The sequence below is a fragment of the Narcine bancroftii genome, chromosome 1 (genome assembly GCF_036971445.1).
Source record: "Narcine bancroftii isolate sNarBan1 chromosome 1, sNarBan1.hap1, whole genome shotgun sequence".
In the NCBI taxonomy this organism is placed as follows: Eukaryota; Metazoa; Chordata; class Chondrichthyes; order Torpediniformes; family Narcinidae; genus Narcine; species Narcine bancroftii.
This window is the reverse complement of record NC_091469.1, coordinates 40,813,165-40,833,519: the sequence shown is the minus strand read 5'-3', so window position 1 is coordinate 40,833,519 and position 20,355 is coordinate 40,813,165. Positions and strand designations below refer to the sequence as shown.

General features: G+C 40.5%; 2 protein-coding genes across 6 annotated transcripts in view; one reads left to right on the top strand and one right to left on the bottom strand.

The window, feature by feature from the left end:
- The window catches only part of c9orf72 (C9orf72-SMCR8 complex subunit), a 49,436-nt gene that overhangs the window by 10,766 nt on the left and 18,315 nt on the right, over positions 1-20,355 (top strand). For all 4 annotated transcript variants that reach the window (XM_069924531.1, XM_069924534.1, XM_069924554.1 and 1 more), the window contains exons 5-8: positions 2,073-2,145; positions 10,612-10,728; positions 17,049-17,284; positions 18,921-18,978. In XM_069924531.1, coding sequence (XP_069780632.1) covers positions 2,073-2,145; positions 10,612-10,728; positions 17,049-17,284; positions 18,921-18,978 — 484 coding nt within the window. The remainder of the gene's footprint in view (positions 1-2,072; positions 2,146-10,611; positions 10,729-17,048; positions 17,285-18,920; positions 18,979-20,355) is intronic.
- Positions 1-20,355, bottom strand: part of LOC138757368 (MOB kinase activator 3B) — a 108,105-nt gene that overhangs the window by 71,225 nt on the left and 16,525 nt on the right. The gene's annotated exons all lie outside the window — the stretch shown is intronic.

The window sequence follows — 20,355 nt, the reverse complement described above, 5'->3', positions numbered from 1 at the left end:
TTTCTTTATCTCTCAACAACATGGTCAAGAACGTTAGAGAAAAAAAATAACAGAAGTTGCAGTTAGACCTCTCATGCCTGCTCTGCCTTTCAGGAATATCTTGGGTTTACACTCCAAAGAAAGTCTATCATTCTTCCAAACTTAAGAGTACAGGCCTGGTCTGCTCAATTCAGTATATTTCCTCAATTCCAAATACATACTTTTTTTTGGTGACCACAATAGTTTGGATACAAACTCATTCAGTGCTTAAAATTTCTAGTATTAAAACCTTCCTAATTGTTTACCTGGATCTACATACAACACTCAGAGCACTCTGAGCCCCACACTTTTAACTCTCCCACCATATAAGAGGTTGTGAGCATGGTGATGAGGGCTGCCTTCTTGAGCCAGCATCTCATGCTGATGTCTTCAGTGGATGGGAGGTCGGAGCCTGTGATGAACTTTGCTATGTTTGCTTTCTTCTACATTCCTGGACGCTCGAAGCACCAACCATGCTGTGGTGCAACAAGTCCATTTTCTGTCCACAGATCACCTGTAGAAGTTTGATGACATGCCAAATCTCCTCATATTTTGTAGAAAATAGATATTGGTGTGTCTTCTTTGTGGTTGCCTCAATGTGCTGACATTAGATGAGGACATTATTATATGGACACATCGGTACTATCCCTCTCCACCTCCATCCCATCAATGACTGTGCTTCCCCTTCCTAAACACCTTGGTCTTGGTGATATTGATATCAAGATTCTTTTTCTTGCACCTCCCAACCAGATTCTCTCTCTATCTTGTATTCTGACTCATTATTTCCCACTATTCAGCTAACATGGTGATGTCTCCTTCACTCTCCCCACCAACTTTTTGTTTGAACCTTGACTTCATGTGGTAATCCCATCAAGATTTTTTATTTTTTTAAAATTTTTCCACACTTTGAACCATATTAACCAAAATACACACACATTTCCCTCTTGAATATACACAGTGTCATTTTCTCCCCTTTTCCCCCCTCCCTTCCCTCCATCCTCCCTTCCCCCCCTCCTTCCCACCCCCCTCCAAACCCATTAAACGTTCAACATATACAATACAATAAACCCGTTAAACCATGTCATCACACAATGAAAATAAACAAGAAAATTGTGTCATCTTACTTTTACACACTGGGTCAGTTCATTTCGTCTTCTTCCCATTCTATCATTTTAGGGGGTGGAGATCCGCAGTAGGCCCTCTCTGTTGTGTTCCATGTACGGTTCCCAAATTTGTTCAAATAATGTGACTTTATTTTTTAAATTATATGTTATTTTTTCCAATGGAATACATTTATTCATTTCTATGTACCATTGCTGTACTCTCAGAGTCTCTTCTGATTTCCAGGTTGACATTATATATTTTTTTGCTACAGCTAAGGCTATCATAATAAATCTTTTTTGTGCTTCATCCAGTTTGAGGCCTAATTCTTTACTACTTATATTACTTAGAAGAAAGATCTCTGGATTTTTAGGTATGTTGCTTTTTGTGATTTTATTTTAATACCTGATTTAGATCTTCCCAAAACTTTTCCACTTTCTCACATGCCCAAATTGATTTATTTTTGAAGTTAAGTAGCTACTTTTACTGAAGATATCAAAGATCATAAACCACCAGCGACACACTCGATATTTAAATATTTTGTAATTAATAATTGAAACAAAACCAGCAGTTCAAACATATTTATTCACATTTTGATAAATATATTTATTCTGGTTACCCAAAACTTCAGTGATGCTGTTTTTTTTTATGCTTTCAGATTTTTGGTGCCTCAAAAATTGGCTTCATGGTGTTTTCGAATTCTGTGATTGGAAAGCAATGTATTTTGGATTGTTTGTATGGACCACCTTAGCACACAATTTATAAATCTTATGTTATATGTTTATATAAAGTTTATTGTTCTGAAAATATTTGCTGTTAAGTTCGGCATCTTTCTCAAAGTACAAATTTCTTCCATTTAATTAAAAAAAATTTTTTAAACTATTTCAACTATTTTTCATATCAAGCCAAGCATTAATCTCATGTACTTCCTTCCAATAATGAAAACTTTGCAGAGCGATTAGTTCCCATCTTCAGACATGTGGATGTTCAGTGGTTGTTGGAAGCAATCCAGAAAAAGTAAACAAGGTATTTCTATCATTTAAAACCATGGTTCTGTTTTATCAAAATAATAAATGTTTTTTTGAAAACCTTTTTTTTAAAAACTATTAATTTTGTGTGCATAAGGATTGTTTTATTCAAGACACAAGTTATCAAAAACCAGAATAAGATGTTTAGCCTTGAGTTAGAAGTTTTCTTCAATTTTCTGGCAATTAATTTTCTGGTAATTAATTTTCTGGTAAATGGAAGCCAATAAAACTATTCTCTCTATATTACCTGCAGTAGTTGCCAGCATTTATTTGCTTTACGTAATCAAATATAAATTGAACTGAATGTTTACATCAGCTATGTTGGTGCAATAAATAACATTTTGATAAAGATCCAACACATTAGAAAAGTAATGCATAATTGGTTTATTCATGATTTGGCTAGTGTTCTTCAGTGAATGACATTAGTTGATAACAAAATAGACACAGCCACAGCATCCTTGGGCAGAATTTCTGAGGTGAAATGATTTGCTGTTTTTGTAATCATTTGGAATTTTCTGAAATCTCTTCCTTGTTGATTTAAAATTATTTGATGAATACAATGCAGTTATTCAGTGCAGATAAATGGGATTACTCAGTGAACTGTCAGAGATATGAGTTGAAACGGCCTCCTTCCATGTATTAAGAAAATATGGTAAACAAATACTAAACTAAAACAAAAATAATAGTGGGGGAGTTTATTTAGATCATTTAAACAACTTTGGAAGAAAAATAGTCATATAGACTGTCTTTTAAACTTGCCTCCTTGTCATTTGAATAGTTTTCCATAATGAGTAGTGCTGACCTTCTTTCACATAATGGTGGAACATAATTATTTTGTATCAATAAAATGTTGCATAAAATTCTTATTTTAAATCTTCTACAAGCAAGAAAATGAGAGAGGCTTTGGTTTAATTTCCTCCATTATATTCCACAAGTTTAAGACAATTGAATGGAAACTTCGTAGAAAGAACGTGTAGTTTAGTACAGTTGGAAAGTATACTGTAATATACTATTATTGAAAGACCCCAACAATGAAGACGCTGTTTACATCCGGTACCGCACGGATGGCAGTCTCTTCAATCTGAGGCGCCTGCAAGCTCACACCAAGACACAAGAGAAACTTGTCCGTGAACTACTCTTTGCAGACGATGCCGCTTTAGTTGCCCATTCAGAGCCAGCTCTTCAGCGCTTGACGTCCTGCTTTGCGGAAACTGCCAAAATGTTTGGCCTGGAAGTCAGCCTGAAGAAAACTGAGGTCCTCCATCAGCCAGCTCCCCACCATGACTACCAGCCCCCCCACATCTCCATCGGGCACACAAAACTCAAAACGGTCAACCAGTTTACCTATCTCGGCTGCACCATTTCATCAGATGCAAGGATCGACAATGAGATAGACAACAGACTCGCCAAGGCAAATAGCGCCTTTGGAAGACTACACAAAAGAGTCTGGAAAAACAACCAACTGAAAAACCTCACAAAGATAAGCGTATACAGAGCCGTTGTCATACCCACACTCCTGTTCGGCTCCGAATCATGGGTCCTCTACCGGCATCACCTACGGCTCCTAGAACGCTTCCACCAGCGTTGTCTCCGCCCCATCCTCAACATCCATTGGAGCGCTTTCATCCCTAACGTCGAAGTACTCGAGATGGCAGAGGTCGACAGCATCGAGTCCACGCTGCTGAAGATCCAGCTGCGCTGGGTGGGTCAGAATGGAGGACCATCGCCTTCCCAAGATCGTGTTATATGGCGAGCTCTCCACTGGCCACCGTGACAGAGGTGCACCAAAGAAAAGGTACAAGGACTGCCTAAAGAAATCTCTTGGTGCCTGCCACATTGACCACCGCCAGTGGGCTGATATCGCTTCAAACCGTGCATCTTGGCGCCTCACGGTTTGGCGGGCAGCAACCTCCTTTGAAGAAGACCGCAGATCCCACCTCACGGACAAAAGGCAAAGGAGGAAAAACCCAACACCCAACCCCAACCAACCAATTTTCCCCTGCAGCCGCTGCAACTGTGTCTGCCTGTCCCGCATCGGACTTGTCAGCCACAAACGAGCCTGCAGCTGACGTGGACTTTTACCCCCTCCATAAATCTTTGTCCGCGAAGCCAAGCCAAAGAAAGAAAGATATTAGATGTAATAAAGTTTTTTTAAAAATACCCCTTCTATAATTAAAAGTTAAAATCTGAATGAATGGAGTTTCAATGAGGGTTGACCACAAAAATCTTGAAAGATGAAGATCAGCTGGACAGAAAAGTGGCCAATGTGACATTATGCATTTGAGGAGATGTATCAAGCCAATAAATGAGAGAATATTGAGTGATGTGGAAAACTAAGGGAATATTTGTACATAGTTCCTTAAAGATAGCAGCATTCGACCAAAAGGTGTGTAAATAGATATGAGATGGTTAATCAACCAAGATATAGAATGTAAGAACAGGGAAGTTATGCTAAAACTAAATACTAGTTATATCACAGCCTCAGTACAAAGTGTATTTCTGATGACCACCTTACAAAAACTTACAATTACGTTGGAGAGGGCGCAGGTAAAATTTACGAAGATGTTGATGAGGTGATGAGCATATTAAGAGAGATCAAGTCACCTGAGACAAAACTCACTGGATAGATTAGATAGTGGCAGTGAAGTTATTTCCACCGACAGATTAGACGAGAACTAGGGGACATAACTTCAAGATTCAGACAAGCAGATTTTGGACAAAACTGCTTTTCCTAAGGAGTGAATCTGTGGAATTTTCTGCCCATTGAAGCAGGAGAGATGGCCTCATTTAATATATTTAAGATGCAGATAGATATTTTCATAGTAAGGGAATTAAGGGTTACGATGAAAAGACAGGTAGGTGGGGCTCAATCCACGGCCAGGTCAGCCATGATCTTATTAAATGGCAGAGTGTGAGATGGCCTACTCCTATTTCTTGTGTTATTAAGAATGGAAAATTGTAGCTAGAAGGATAAATTTCATAGATTGAAATGGTTTTTCTCGGAAAAGAGAATGCTGAAGATAGACTTGATTGAGGGACTTCGATGCAAATAAAATAGGACCAATCTATTTCACTTAACAGAGGGGTCAATCACTAGAATTGGAATAATTGGTTGTAGTGTGAGAGGGAATTTTTAAAAAATGCCCTCACCCATTAGTGGTGAGGGTCTAAAAGTTGTTGTTAGAACATGTGAGAGAAGCAGAAATCCTCGTAACAATTAAAATGTATTATTTGGATGTATACTTGAACGGTCATTAATTGGAAGGCTCTGAGTTCAGTGCAAAGATGCTTGGTTGTTTGTCAACTGGCAGAGCAGGATCTGTCAAGTGGCCTCCACTTGTTTAATTTTCTGTGATTCTAAAACTAACGAGTTCATTTTTGGTGCAAGCGAGGTTGCTTGGCAATATTTGTCTTTTTTTAAAAAAAGCTGTTTCTGGCAAGCAAATGGGTATCTATCATATTAAATAAAAAATGTCACATTAAATGTCATGTTGTAGACCAATACTTGGAGGAACAAGCAACTTCTTGATTTCATTGTTTAACAGAATGTGATGTCTCTTCAGCAAATAAATGGTAGCCTCTGCCAGCCCTTTAATTATTTCAAAAGGAAAGGTGATATAGTTAGTAAAACAGCTGCCTCACAGAGCCAAGGGACCTAGGTTCATTCCTGATGATGGGTGCTGACTATAATTTTCACATTCTCCAGACAACTTGGTTTTCAAGCCTGAAGCGTCAATTATTTATCTTCACCTTTGCTACATAATAGACACAGTTTGACCTCCTGAGCTTCTCGAGCATTTTGTGTTTTTTACTTCAACAGTGTCTACAGAATTTTGTGTTTTTTCTTGAGATGCTTTGGTTTCCTCTCTTATCCAAAAGACATAGAATTGGTAGATAAATTGGCCACCACTGTGTAAGTGAGTGGGGAGTGGGAGACATATGGGGTGGTGGGGGGAGGGGGGGGGAGGGAATTGAATGTCGGAAGAATTTCTTTAAAAATGAGATTGATGTAGGATTAATGTAAAATGGTTAGGGTGGGCTAAGTGGCATGTAGGATCTCTCTGGTTCCTATGAAAGTCCATCCAGCTATTGATTTCCAGGCATTTACAGTAAAGCGCCTTGTGTATAAATTTTAAAGTTTAAAAAAGCCGATTCTGGCCATTGAGACCTAATTAACCTACAATACTGTGCATCTTGGAGATTTATGAAAGCTATTAAAGATGTTATGGCAGAGTATTTTGTGAAAAAAAAAAATGATCAAAGTCAACATGCTTTTGTGAAAGATTATAAAGTTTATCAATTTATTGGTGGTCATTGATAAACTAAAATGTGTTGTGAATAAAGGGGAATTGTTGAATGACAGGTATTTAAAAAAAACTTGCAAACATGAGCTTTTACTTCCTAGAATAAAATTTGATGCAAGAGGTTACTTCTGTTGTAAATGGGAGACTAGCTAGCTAACAGGGAGTAGGAGGCATAAATATTATATTTCTGGTTGACAAGATGCAACAAGTAGTGAGCAACATGAATTAGTGCTTGGACCTTAGCACTACTATTTATATAAATTGGAGGGAAAATGTTTGGTTGCTAAATTTGTTGATGACAAAGATGGAAAGAGAAGGTGAGGCTTAGATTTAAAAAGTGATGAAAGATCTGACAAATGGAACATAACAAGATGTGAAAATTGTCACTTTGAAAGGAAATGTTAAAAAAAAACGGCACTAAGATAAAGAGGGATTTGAGTTGCAGAGTCCGTGATTCTCAGAAAGCGAGAATGTTGGGAAAATAATAGAATATTGTTTATTGTAAGGGGAATTGAATGAACAGGTAGAGGGATTATGAGAGAAGCAGGCTGCTGTCATTGTGGTTAAGAAAAAACACTGGAGGAACTCAGTTGGCTTATTCAACATCTAGAAGATCTTTTGACAAAAATAGATTGATGTTTTGGGCCTGAGCCCTTCTTCAGGAAAAAATTGGAAAAGGCAGAAGCAGGATATAGCAGAAAGTCTCAGAATTCAAACAATGGGGGAGGAATCAAAACCAACGTGTGGTGCGCTATTAGACAGAACCAGACACACGCAAGGTAAGGACGACAACAGGCTTTAATCAACAAAGACTTCCACAGAGCTAGGCTGGCTGTTGCTGCAGTAACTCCAAGTTAAACTTTGGAGGCCAATGCAGTCTTATATCCCAGAGGGTGATTGACACCTGACCAGGTGGTGCTTGATCCATTCAGGTCAACTGATTGACAGCTGGCCAGGTGTTGTCCTGTTTCCCTTACACTCCTGCAGATACAAAAGTTGCCCCCCTGCAGTAGGCCGGTGGTGTACCACCACGCAATGAAAGGTATTAATTGGATGTGATGAGGGTTTAGGTGGAATTTATCATGTCTGCAAAATGAGACAAGCAAAGGAGAGACCACAGGGGTAGGAAGGGGGGGGGATTTTAATGAAAGGCAGAGAAGTCTATATTAATACCATCCAGATGGAGGGTGCCCAGCAGATGAGGTGTTGTTCCTCCAATTTACGGGTGGTCTTAGTCTGGCAGTGCACAAGACCATGGACAGACATGTTGGCAAGGGAGTGGATTGGAAAATTGAAATGGGGTGCCCACTGGGAGATCCACGCTATTGCAGCTGATGGAGTCGAGGTGCTCAACAAAATGATTTCTCAGTCTGTTTCATCTCTCCAATGTAGAGACCACATCAGGAACACCAGATGACCCCTGCAGATTCACAAGTGAAATGTTGCTTCACTTCGAAGGACTGTTTGGGGCCCTGAATAGTGTTGAGGGAAGAGGTGTGGGCCCAAGTGTAGCATCTCCTGTGGCCACAGGGGGTAGGTCCAAAGAGGACAATTGGTGGGGAGGGAGGAATGGACAAGGGAGTCATGGTGGTGGAAATAGCGAAGAAGGATGTGTTGGATGCGGTGGCTTGTGGGGTGGTAGGTAAAGACAAGAGGAATCCTGTCCTTGTGTGTGGAGGGAGCCAAGGCAGATGTGCAGATAATGGAGGATATGTGGGTGAGTGCTCAGTTGATGGTGGTAGAGGGAAAGACGCATTGTTTAAAGAAGGATGATCTGGCATGGAAATCCTCATCCTGGGTGCAGATGTGACAGGAATAGAGAGAATGAAATGGAATCTTTACATGGGGACAACGTAGGAGGAGGTGTAGTTGGGATAGCTGTGGGAATTGGTGGGACTATGCTTGGGTTATATACATTACAATATCAGGAGATCAGTATTGAAGGGAGGATCTTAATGTGTTGGAAGCTGTTAAAGAAAATATTTATTAAACCTGCTGGAATAGGTGTCTTGTTTTATAAAGAAAAAGATAGTTTTATCCACTGGAGTGGAGTAGAATGAGAGTGGATAATTGAAAAGCATAGGTTCTTGAGATCTTGATTGGGTGGTGTGAAGGCAAAGGATCCTCTTCAAGAATCAAAATCTGGGTGTCATTGTTTAAAAGAAAGGAAATGCCTTCACATGACAAATGAAACAAAATTCTATCAGAAGATTGAGAGTCTCCAACTTTTCTCAAAATTATTGATAAGCAAGGGAATGAAAGGTTTCATGGATAGATGAAACTCCAGGGATGATGATGTAATATGATTAGCTGTGATGTAATGAAATTTAAAGGTTATCTGAGATAACAGAATCTAGAATGGGAATGAAAGCCAAGAAATGGTGGATGGAAGTTAACCCTGACAAATGTAAGGTGTTATACCAGTTTAGTACTTGCATGCCATGGAAAGTGTTGTGGAACAGATTTGTGTGTCCAGACACATACCTCCATTAAGGTAGTGAAATGGGGTAGTGAAGAAAGTGTTTGGCACATTTGCTTTCGTCAGTCAAGGCACTAAGGATAGGAGCAGAGATGTCGGGTTTTGTTTATTTATCATAATTAACACCACACAGCATCAAAACTGAGATAGCGTTCCCCTGACCCAGTACAAAAACTGCCTAACAATACAATGCAACATGCAATCAATTTTCAGAAAACAGACAATGGTACAAGGAGACAGGTTATAGCTAGATGTTATAAAAATGTCCAACATTTTCGAGTGAAGAAGAACATTACCCGAGCCTGAGCGGCCGCTATGGGCTCTATTTATCCAGCCTTCAACAGGTTGGGTTACTGACCCCCTTCACAGAGGTGGGGAACCCAACTACTGCCCAGTCATAGATTCACATGACCCAGGCCCTCCAGTGCCTTCTCTCGAGGCCCAGACATAACAACATCAAGTTCCTCCATTCATCCACGAGACCTAGGCTCATCTCTCCTGACCTCCAAGCCCGGCACAGCTCTGCTGCTAGTCCTTTCCACTCAATCCGACCATAGTCACCTCCAATAACACTCTGAGACGCTGGCCTCTAACAATGTGGCGGCTTGGCTTTTTCCACACGGCCATGTCTGAAGCTCCATACCTCTGTTGGGTGAGTTCCACAACTCTGTAGTAGCCGCTCTGATCCGCTACCATTCAGCATGTTTCACAGGCAACACGACTCCTTGCAGTCCAGTGTCCATCTCAACAGATTAAAAGTTGTTCATGGTTCCAAACATCAAGTTCTTGCAACATCCATGATCAGGAATAGCCGCTGCAGACAAGTCTATGCTGCCATTTTCTGATGTTATGCTACAACTACAGGACTGTGTACAGTTTTGGTCTAGCAGCTACAGCAAAAATACCATGACGTTGGAAAGACATTTAGACAAACAGCATGGTAACAGGCCCTTTGATCCATGAGACAGTGTCACCCAATTACAACCAATTAACCTAAAGAAAACCCTCCCCCAGTACGTTTTGAATGGTGGGTGGAAACTGGAGCCCTCCAGGAAAGCCCAGGCATATACAGGGAAAATGTACAAACTTCTTAGACAGAATGGGATTCAAACCTCGATCCTGATTGTTGGCACTTTAACAGCGTTGTGCTAACCATTACACTAACCATGCCATACCTGGCTAAGGGTACACTTTTAAGAGAATGTGACTGGCTGTAGTAGGCTTGAATTTTTCTCTTTGGAATGTAGGAGGCTTAGAGTGGAATCAAGTAGAGGTTAACAAAATCATGAGGGACAAAGAGAAGGTAAATAGTCTGCTTTTCCCAGGGTAGGAGAATCTAAAACTAGAGGCCATTGATTTAACTGGAGAAGGGACCCAAGGGGCACATTCATAACATGGTGGATGGTAAATACAAGAAATGAGCTGCCAGAGGAAGTTGTAAAGGCAGGGACAATACAACTCTGAAAAGACATTTTGCTAGGTACATGGATAGGAAAGGTTTAGAGAGATGAGCTGAATGCAGGCAAGTGGGATTAATTTGGTCTGCAAATTGGGTCAAAGGTCTGGTTTCTGTGCTGAAAAATTCTAAATGGCAGAACAGGCTGGAGTAAGCAACCTACTCCTTCTAATTCATTTGTTTGTATGTTAATGTGCACTTATAAATATTTCTATATATTGACAGATGGTTCGTACACTGTGCCTTTTCTTGATGCCAACAGAACGGAAGTGCTCTCGACTTGCTAATGCCAGTGGTTCTTTCAAATATAATTCAGGACTTTTTGTCCAGGGCCTTTTAAAGGTACAATTGTATTCATAGAAAATGTACTTCTTTTCCTCATTTTTATTGATTTTATTTTCTTATTTGCTTTCCCATACTCCTTTTTTTTTATTGTTTATGTATATACTCTGACCTAATAATCAACCATTTTGCACAACAGGCTTCCTCATTCAAAGTTCAGTTATTGTCAGAGTACAGCTATGATGCCATACTCTGACAATAAATCAGAACTTTGAACAAGAGGGCCTGTTTTGCATATTGGTTGATTTGCCCATTGCATTCTAGCTTCAAGAGCTCGACTTGGTATTACTGAAGCCTTAATGTGTTTACATATTTTGACTTTTAAGACTTACAATTACTGATGAAAATACACTGTTTAACTTTTTTCCTTCATACCAAAACCAATGCATGGATAACATGGGGACAAAAATGTAGGGGCTGATATTCTGAGGTAAACAAGAGAGACTGCAGATGCTGTAAAATTTGATCCACCCAAATGCTGGAAGAACTCATCATTCTTTTCAGGCGGAAACAAAGGGTTTCAGCTTGAAACATTGACGGTTGACTTCCATGGACGCTGTCTGACCTGCTGATTTCTTTGAGCATCTTGTGGATTGTGATAGATTCTCTGTTCTAAGCAAAATTAAACTTTAAATAATCTGAATTTTAAAAATGTTTATAGGCATTTTCTTTTGCCCCATTCATTGATTTGAAGTATAGTACGAGATAATTTCTGTTGTAAAGAGCATATTGAGATGGAGATTGAAGTAGTAAAAATATTTCTGCAAAATAATTCAACTTCCTTGACAAGCTTTTGTATTGTGTTTGTATTGAGTGAGATGGATTGTATTCTAAAGAGTGACAAGTAATGCTTCTCAGAATAGAACAATAATAGTTGAAATTTAGTCATCTGTTCATTTCTTCTTTGGCTTGGCTTCGCGGACGAAGATTTATGGAGGGGGTAAAAAAGTCCACGTCAGCTGCAGGCTCGTTTGTGGCTGACCAGTCCGATGCGGGACAGGCAGACACGATTGCAGCGGTTGCAAGGGAAAATTGGTTGGTTGGGGTTGGGTGTTGAGTTTTTCCTCCTTTGCCTTTTGTCAGTGAGGTGGGCTCTGCGGTCTTCTTCAAAGGAGGCTGCTGCCCGCCAAACTGTGAGGCGCCAAGATGCACGGTTTGAGGCGTTATCAGCCCACTGGCGGTGGTCAATGTGGCAGGCACCAAGAGATTTCTTTAGGCAGTCCTTGTACCTTTTCTTTGGTGCACCTCTGTCACGGTGGCCAGTGGAGAGCTCGCCATATAATACGATCTAACAACCAACTGAAATACCTCACAAAGATAAGCGTATACAGAGCCGTTGTCATACCCACACTCCTGTTCGGCTCCGAATCATGGGTCCTCTACCGGCACCACCTACGGCTCCTAGAACGCTTCCACCAGCGTTGTCTCCGCTCCATCCTCAACATCCATTGGAGCGCTCACACCCCTAACGTCGAGGTACTCGAGATGGCAGAGGTCGACAGCATCGAGTCCACGCTGCTGAAGATCCAGCTGCGCTGGATGGGTCACGTCTCCAGAATGGAGGACCATCTGTTCATTTACTCATTGTACAACTCCGGGTCCAGCCTACCTATTCTGAACAACATGCCTTCCTGCTTTAATTCCACTTGTCTGTATTTGACCCATACACCTTGAAGTCCCTCCTGTATATATAATTGTCCAAATGTTTAAAGGAAGCCAGCGTACCTGCCTCCATCACATGAACTGGCAGATCTCTTCAAATATACCCAACACCCTCTGAGTGAAGAACTGTCCCCTGCAACTCTCATAAATCCCACCCCACTTATACTCTAAGAATCAGACAGCCTAGATTTTCCTGGCACAACTTCAAACTTCTTCCATGTTCTTTTCAACCTTATAATTTCTTTCCTACAGCTATGTTATCAAATCTGCACAATATTCCAAGTGTGGCCTCACCAACATCTTGAATAACTTCAACATGACATCCCAAAATTTGTATTCATTGTCTGGGCAGATGAAGGCAAGCATCTAAAATGCTCTCTTCACTACCTTGTCTATATGTGTTGCCAACTTTAAATAGTTATGTACCTGCACCCCTTGGTTCCTCTATCCCATAACAGTCTTTAGGGTACTGTCATTAAGGGGGAACATCCTGCCCTAGTTTGATTTACCCAAATACAGCACTTTGTTTTCTCTTCAAAAACTTCTATTAGTTCATGAGACATGATTTTCCACACACATTTCCATGCTGGCTCTCCTCAATTTTCCCCTGGCCATCCAAATATTGATAGATTCTATCACTCAGAATCCTCTCTCGCAGTTTCCCTTCCACCAACGTCAGACTAAAAAGGTCCATTGTTACCTTGATTACCCTTCAGCGTTTTATAAATAATGGCACCTTATTTGCCATCTTCAGAACTTCTATCCTCAGCATTGATTGTCTTCAATTTCCTCTCTGCCTTCTCATGATGTTCTGCGATGCACCTGGAGATTTATCCACTTTGAAACAATTCAAGACTGCCAGCACCTCTTCACCCTCTCATCCAACTCCTACATATCTTGCTTCATGGTGCGTACATTCACAAAATATGTACTTTGGATCCTCCCCACTCCTCTGGCTTGAGACATGGATGCCCATTCCAATTCCTAAGAGAAACTATTCTTTCAGATCACCCATCTCTAAATATTTAATCCTCTCACTCCTGATCACTGTTTGATGGCTGAGAATATACACTCAAAATGACTACACCTTTTCGGTTCCTGATTTCCATGCACGCTGTCTTACTAACCTCACTAAAGTCTACTGTGATGATATTAATATTCCAAGCTTTTACTCCCCCAACTCCCCACCTCTCTTCTCATCTTAAGCCTCAAAACCTTGAGCTGCTAGTCCTAGTCCTCAACCATATCTCAATTATGATTACAGTATCCTATCATTCTATGCCTGTCCATTCCCCACGCACATCTTTTCCACCCCTCCAGCTTCTTGCTTTAAAATAAACACAAAATTTACCTATCTTACCTTGACACTTGACCTCCATCATTCCATTCTGCTTCAATGCGTTTTCTTTGCCTGCCTCGCTATCCTTAACCTTTCCAGCCCCTCTCTCCAACTTGGATGGAGTTCAAAGTCTCTTGAGTGAATCTAGCAAATCTCCCTGTCAAATATTGGTTCTCTCTCCAGTTCAGTTGTGACCTGCTCCCTTGTTCAGATCACCTCTGCTCCAGAAGAAATCCTAATTGTTTATAAAGCTGAAACCCTCCTCTATGCCCCAATTGCTCAGCCACGTTCATCTACCTTGTCATCTCATTCCATCTCTCTGGCATGTGGCACTGGTAATAAACCATAGATTATCACCTTGGTGATCCCATTATTCAACGCATCCTAATTCCCTTTATTGGTTTTCCAGAACCTCATCCTTTTGCTTTTTGCATCATTGGTACCAATGTGCACTATAACCTTTGGTTGCCTGACTACCCCTTTAAGAATGCTGTGGACTCTGTTAAAGATGTGCCTGACCCTGGAACCATCTGGGAGTCTCATTCTTGTTTACAGAATCTCCTGTCAATCTCCAGGTTTGCCGAATTTAGATGGTCAGTGATGATATTCACTTTAAAACTTTATTCAATTCTTATAATTATCATTCTCCTTTTTCCCCTTACTGTTATGAGCATCAGAGCCAGAATTGGTACCAGAGACATGGCTGGTGTGACTTTTTTCCTGATAGGTTATTCGCCTTCAACAATATCCAAACAGTATACTCTGTACTGTGAGATGACCACAGGGGGTCCCTGCACTCTTAGGTTACAACCTCTACCTTTTTGGTGGTCACCAAGCTGCTCCCTGTCTGTCCCTTCAGCAATATCACCTCTTAACTATGATATCCTCTATATCTGCTATACATCCAGCTATAACTCCAGCTCCTTGAGTTGGCCAGACAGTAATAGTCTTCAGGTGGAGCACTGGTTAACCCTAACTGGCATCTCTACATTAATCACCGAGAAGAAAGCCACCGAGAAGAAAGCCACCGAGAAGAAAGCCACCGAGAAGAAAGCCACCGAGAAGAAAGCCACCGAGAAGAAAGCCACCGAGAAGAAAGCCACCGAGAAGAAAGCCACCGAGAAGAAAGCCACCGAGAAGAAAGCCACCGAGAAGAAAGCCACCGAGAAGAAAGCCACCGAGAAGAAAGCCACCGAGAAGAAAGCCACCGAGAAGAAAGCCACCGAGAAGAAAGCCACCGAGAAGAAAGCCACCGAGAAGAAAGCCACCGAGAAGAAAGCCACCGAGAAGAAAGCCACCGAGAAGAAAGCCACCGAGAAGAAAGCCACCGAGAAGAAAGCCACCGAGAAGAAAGCCACCGAGAAGAAAGCCACCGAGAAGAAAGCCACCGAGAAGAAAGCCACCGAGAAGAAAGCCACCGAGAAGAAAGCCACCGAGAAGAAAGCCACCGAGAAGAAAGCCACCGAGAAGAAAGCCACCGAGAAGAAAGCCACCGAGAAGAAAGCCACCGAGAAGAAAGCCACCGAGAAGAAAGCCACCGAGAAGAAAGCCACCGAGAAGAAAGCCACCGAGAAGAAAGCCACCGAGAAGAAAGCCACCGAGAAGAAAGCCACCGAGAAGAAAGCCACCGAGAAGAAAGCCACCGAGAAGAAAGCCACCGAGAAGAAAGCCACCGAGAAGAAAGCCACCGAGAAGAAAGCCACCGAGAAGAAAGCCACCGAGAAGAAAGCCACCGAGAAGAAAGCCACCGAGAAGAAAGCCACCGAGAAGAAAGCCACCGAGAAGAAAGCCACCGAGAAGAAAGCCACCGAGAAGAAAGCCACCGAGAAGAAAGCCACCGAGAAGAAAGCCACCGAGAAGAAAGCCACCGAGAAGAAAGCCACCGAGAAGAAAGCCACCGAGAAGAAAGCCACCGAGAAGAAAGCCACCGAGAAGAAAGCCACCGAGAAGAAAGCCACCGAGAAGAAAGCCACCGAGAAGAAAGCCACCGAGAAGAAAGCCACCGAGAAGAAAGCCACCGAGAAGAAAGCCACCGAGAAGAAAGCCACCGAGAAGAAAGCCACCGAGAAGAAAGCCACCGAGAAGAAAGCCACCGAGAAGAAAGCCACCGAGAAGAAAGCCACCGAGAAGAAAGCCACCGAGAAGAAAGCCACCGAGAAGAAAGCCACCGAGAAGAAAGCCACCGAGAAGAAAGCCACCGAGAAGAAAGCCACCGAGAAGAAAGCCACCGAGAAGAAAGCCACCGAGAAGAAAGCCACCGAGAAGAAAGCCACCGAGAAGAAAGCCACCGAGAAGAAAGCCACCGAGAAGAAAGCCACCGAGAAGAAAGCCACCGAGAAGAAAGCCACCGAGAAGAAAGCCACCGAGAAGAAAGCCACCGAGAAGAAAGCCACCGAGAAGAAAGCCACCGAGAAGAAAGCCACCGAGAAGAAAGCCACCGAGAAGAAAGCCACCGAGAAGAAAGCCACCGAGAAGAAAGCCACCGAGAAGAAAGCCACCGAGAAGAAAGCCACATCCTTGTCTTACCCGCTGTAGCCCTACAGCCTCTGCTTGCTGAAGTCCCTCAAGCCAAGCCTCAATATCACACTCTTACACTGCAAAATTGCTGCTCCACTTAAACTTACCTTCTTGTTTTTGGCAACTGTTAATTAACTCATTAGCACAGCAATGAGACTAACCTTTTTAGTGTTCTTGCTCCATCTCCTCTGGTGAGAAACTTGTTACTATCAATCAAATAAAATAAATGGTTTCAATAGTCAAGATTGCTCAGAACTTTATGAAATACTGGAAATTGTGCATAATGAAAGATGGAACAGGATGGGCACTTCTGTGTATACCATTTGTTGAAAAGACAGTGAGAAATATTGACATTTCTCTGGGTGCCTCTTGTTCTAACTCATTGAAGTATTAATACTTAAGGAATAATGGGAATCATTGCAAAGAATATTTAACAGCATTATTTGAGGGTAAAAATCACAAATCTGGTGCACGGAGCCTTACAATTTTGATAAATTTGAATCTGGTTGGAAGACATTTCATACAATATTCTTACAAATAATATTCTTACTCCATATATTAAAAATAAGATGGTTGTTCAAATATTCAGTAAGAATAATTAATAGGAGTGGCAAACTTTTGAATCTATTATAATTTTCAAGATATTTTTCAATTGAATCAAAGAATTGACAATAAGGTAAAATGAAGAAGAATTGTTAAAATTAAGTATATACAATCTATTTTCAATCACTGGAGAATGAAAACACTGGATGTTAACCCTTCTAATTACCACAGATGTGATTTTTTTTCCTCCACTTTTCAGGATGCGACTGGTAGCTTTGTGCTGCCTTATCGTCAAATTATGTATGCTCCATATCCAACCACACATATTGATGTTGATGTTAACACAGTGAAGCAGATGGCACCTTGCCACGAACATATCTATAATCAGCAAAATTATATGAACATGGAACTTGTTACACTTCAGAAGAGTGCATCAGAAGAAGTTGTAATTCCAGACACCATAATTCATATGGATGAAAGTTTTACCCCTAATCTGTATGTATTTTTTTAAACTGTATGTTACTGTTTATATTTGATCTAAGATGGCTAAACATTGGAATAGAAGCCAGTGTTAATGAGAGCAATTAATTTTTCAATTATTTGAGAAGAAAAACATTGTCTTTTAAAAGGAGGCCAATGAAATTCTAGAACATTATATCAATGATAAAGGGGGTATTAGATGTCTTACCAGGCTTATGATAAAGGATGGTAAATCCCCAAAACCTTTTGAGGCACATCCCAATCCATGAATTGATTGCTGGGGGTCCTGATTTTTAAAAAATCTTTGCTGAAATGCCAAATGATTGAAGGACAGCAAATGTGGTACCTTTATTCAGAAAGGACTAAGTAAATGTAAGAGTCTAGGTGCAGGAAAAAAAAAAACTACAGGGGGAACTCAGCCATTAAAGCAGCATCCATGAAGAGAAATACAGCCAAAATTTCAGGGCAAAATTGTTTAAGTGAGTCTAATGTCAGTGGATTGGAAGTTACTGGAAAAAAATTTGGGATTCTATTTATATACACTTGGAAGGTTGATATAAATCAAAGATGGTAGTATAGGACACACTTGCAGAGAGTCACCCCATCGGTGAGCGACATCAACCAGTTTTCTTCATCCAGGGCGATATCATTGCTGTTTCACACAACTTTATTCAAACAACTGCTATGAGCAAAGCATGACCAAGACACTCTGCTGGATGAATTTTGCTCCCATCTTCACCAAAAGTTTGTGTTACTTCAGAGAACATTTACTTTTACAATTTTAAATGAGTATTTTTTACTCATTGAAAAAAATTCAACATTTATCTATCTTCTTATTTATTTATTTATTTATTATTTTCCCTTTTGTTGCTGGTTGCTTGAATTCTGAAAGCCAGGGGTTTTACTGTAGTTGCATAGCTCCAATGCCTGGGGTTCTGTGCAGGATTTGCATGTTCTATCTGTGACCAGGTATGTTACTGATTTCCTCACACATACCAAAGAAAAAGATTGATAAGTTTAATTGACTACTGTAAATTCTAGATTCTATCACTAAATTACACATTGGGATTGAGTTTACAGGAATATGGGGAGCATAAAATGGGATTAGTATATGATTAGCACAAGGCAAGTACCTGATGTTCAGTGCAGACTTGGTGGGTTGAAGGACCTCTGATCTGATTTTCAAAGTGTAACAGAAATCCTTTAAATGGTTGAGAAGAAGTCTCCTCCCAGGTCTTTAGCTGGCTACTTAAGATTAGTAAAAGTAGCATAACTTCTGTATAGTCTTCCAAATACAGGAATAGTGGATTATAAATAATATTCATATTTCACTGATCCTAGATCAGTTGTATTGCTTCCCCAATAATCTATTAAATGCATGCATACTGGTCACTTCTTTGGTCAATGGAGAATCACATTGTCTTGATTTGATTGTTAATGAATTTTAGCTTTCTCAGTCGAATATATATTATTAAAGTTTGGAGTTTCTTAAACAGATTTATTTGTGCAATACTGCAACCATCACGAATGTTGTTCCATCTGACCAGATTCTTGGAATGAAAAGTTCAATATGTAATTTCTCTTTGATTATAAGCTCAGTTTCCGTTATTCAGCTTTACATTTTCTAAATTGCTTCTCACTAAATTCTTAGGAATATTTTCCAGGATGTGATGAATCAAGACACATTAGTGAAGTCATTTTTAGATCAGGTAAGATGCATTTCTAGTATGATGCCAGTTGTGACAGAAGTAACTGATATGTGATTGCAGATGATTTGCTTAGAGATTTAATAATGGCCTAGAATTTGTAGCAAGACTATTTGCACTTACCATATAAACTATATAACAATGACAACACACAAACAGGCCAATTTGGCCCTTCTTGTCCATGCTGAACACCTTCTCCCACCTAGACCCATTGACCTGAACCCAGCCCATAACCTTCCATAGTTCTCACCCATATACCTATCTAACTTTTCCTTAAATATTAAAATCGAGCCTTTCAATCTCAATCCATGTCCTCTTGTTTGAATCTCCCCCAATCTTAATGGAAAAAGCCAAACCACATTTACTCTATCTGTCCCCTTCATAATTTTAAATACCTCTATCAAATCACCCTTCAATCTTCTACACTCCAAGGAATAAAGTCCTAACCTGTTTTACCTTTCCCTGCAACAAAAACCCTGAAACCCAGGCAACATTCTCTGCACTCTCTCTGTTGATATCCTTCCTATAATTTGGTGACCCAAACTGCACACAATATTCCAAATTTGGCCTAACCAATGCCTTATCCAACTTCAACATGACCTCCCAACTCTTGTACTCATGACTCTGATTTATGAAAGCCAACATACCAAAAGCTTCACCATCCTATCTACATAGGACTCCACTTTCAGGGAATTATGTACCAGAATTCCCAAATCCCTTTGTTCTACTGCACTCCTCAATTATCTATCATTTAACGTGCATGACCTTTGCTGATTAATCCAACTAAAATGTGGCACCTCATACTTATCAGTTTTAAACTCCATTTGCCATCTTTTTGCCCATTCTTCTAACTGGCCTTTATCTCACTGCAAGCTTTGAAAACCTTCCTCACTGTCCCCAATACCACCAGTCTTAGTATCATCTGCATAATTACTAATCCAATTTACCACCCTATCATCCAGATCATTAATACATGACAAACAACAATGTACATAGTACTGATCCCTAAGACATTTCACTAGTCACCAGGCCTCCAATTTGACAATTTTCCACCACTACTCTCTGACATCTCCCATCCAACCATTGTTGAATCCACTTCACTGCTTCAACATTAATAACTAATCATTGAACCTTCCTAGCTAACCTCTTATGCTGAACCTTGTCAAAGGCCTTACTAAAGCCCATATAGACAACATCCACAACCTTTCCTTAGTCAATCTTCTTCATAACATCCTCAAAAATATTTTGATATGTTAACATGATCTACATGCATAACACCATGTTGACTACTCCTAATCAGTCCCTGTCTATCCAAATCATTGTATATTCCATCTCTAAGAACACTCTCCATTAATTTACCTACTACTGACATCAGACTCA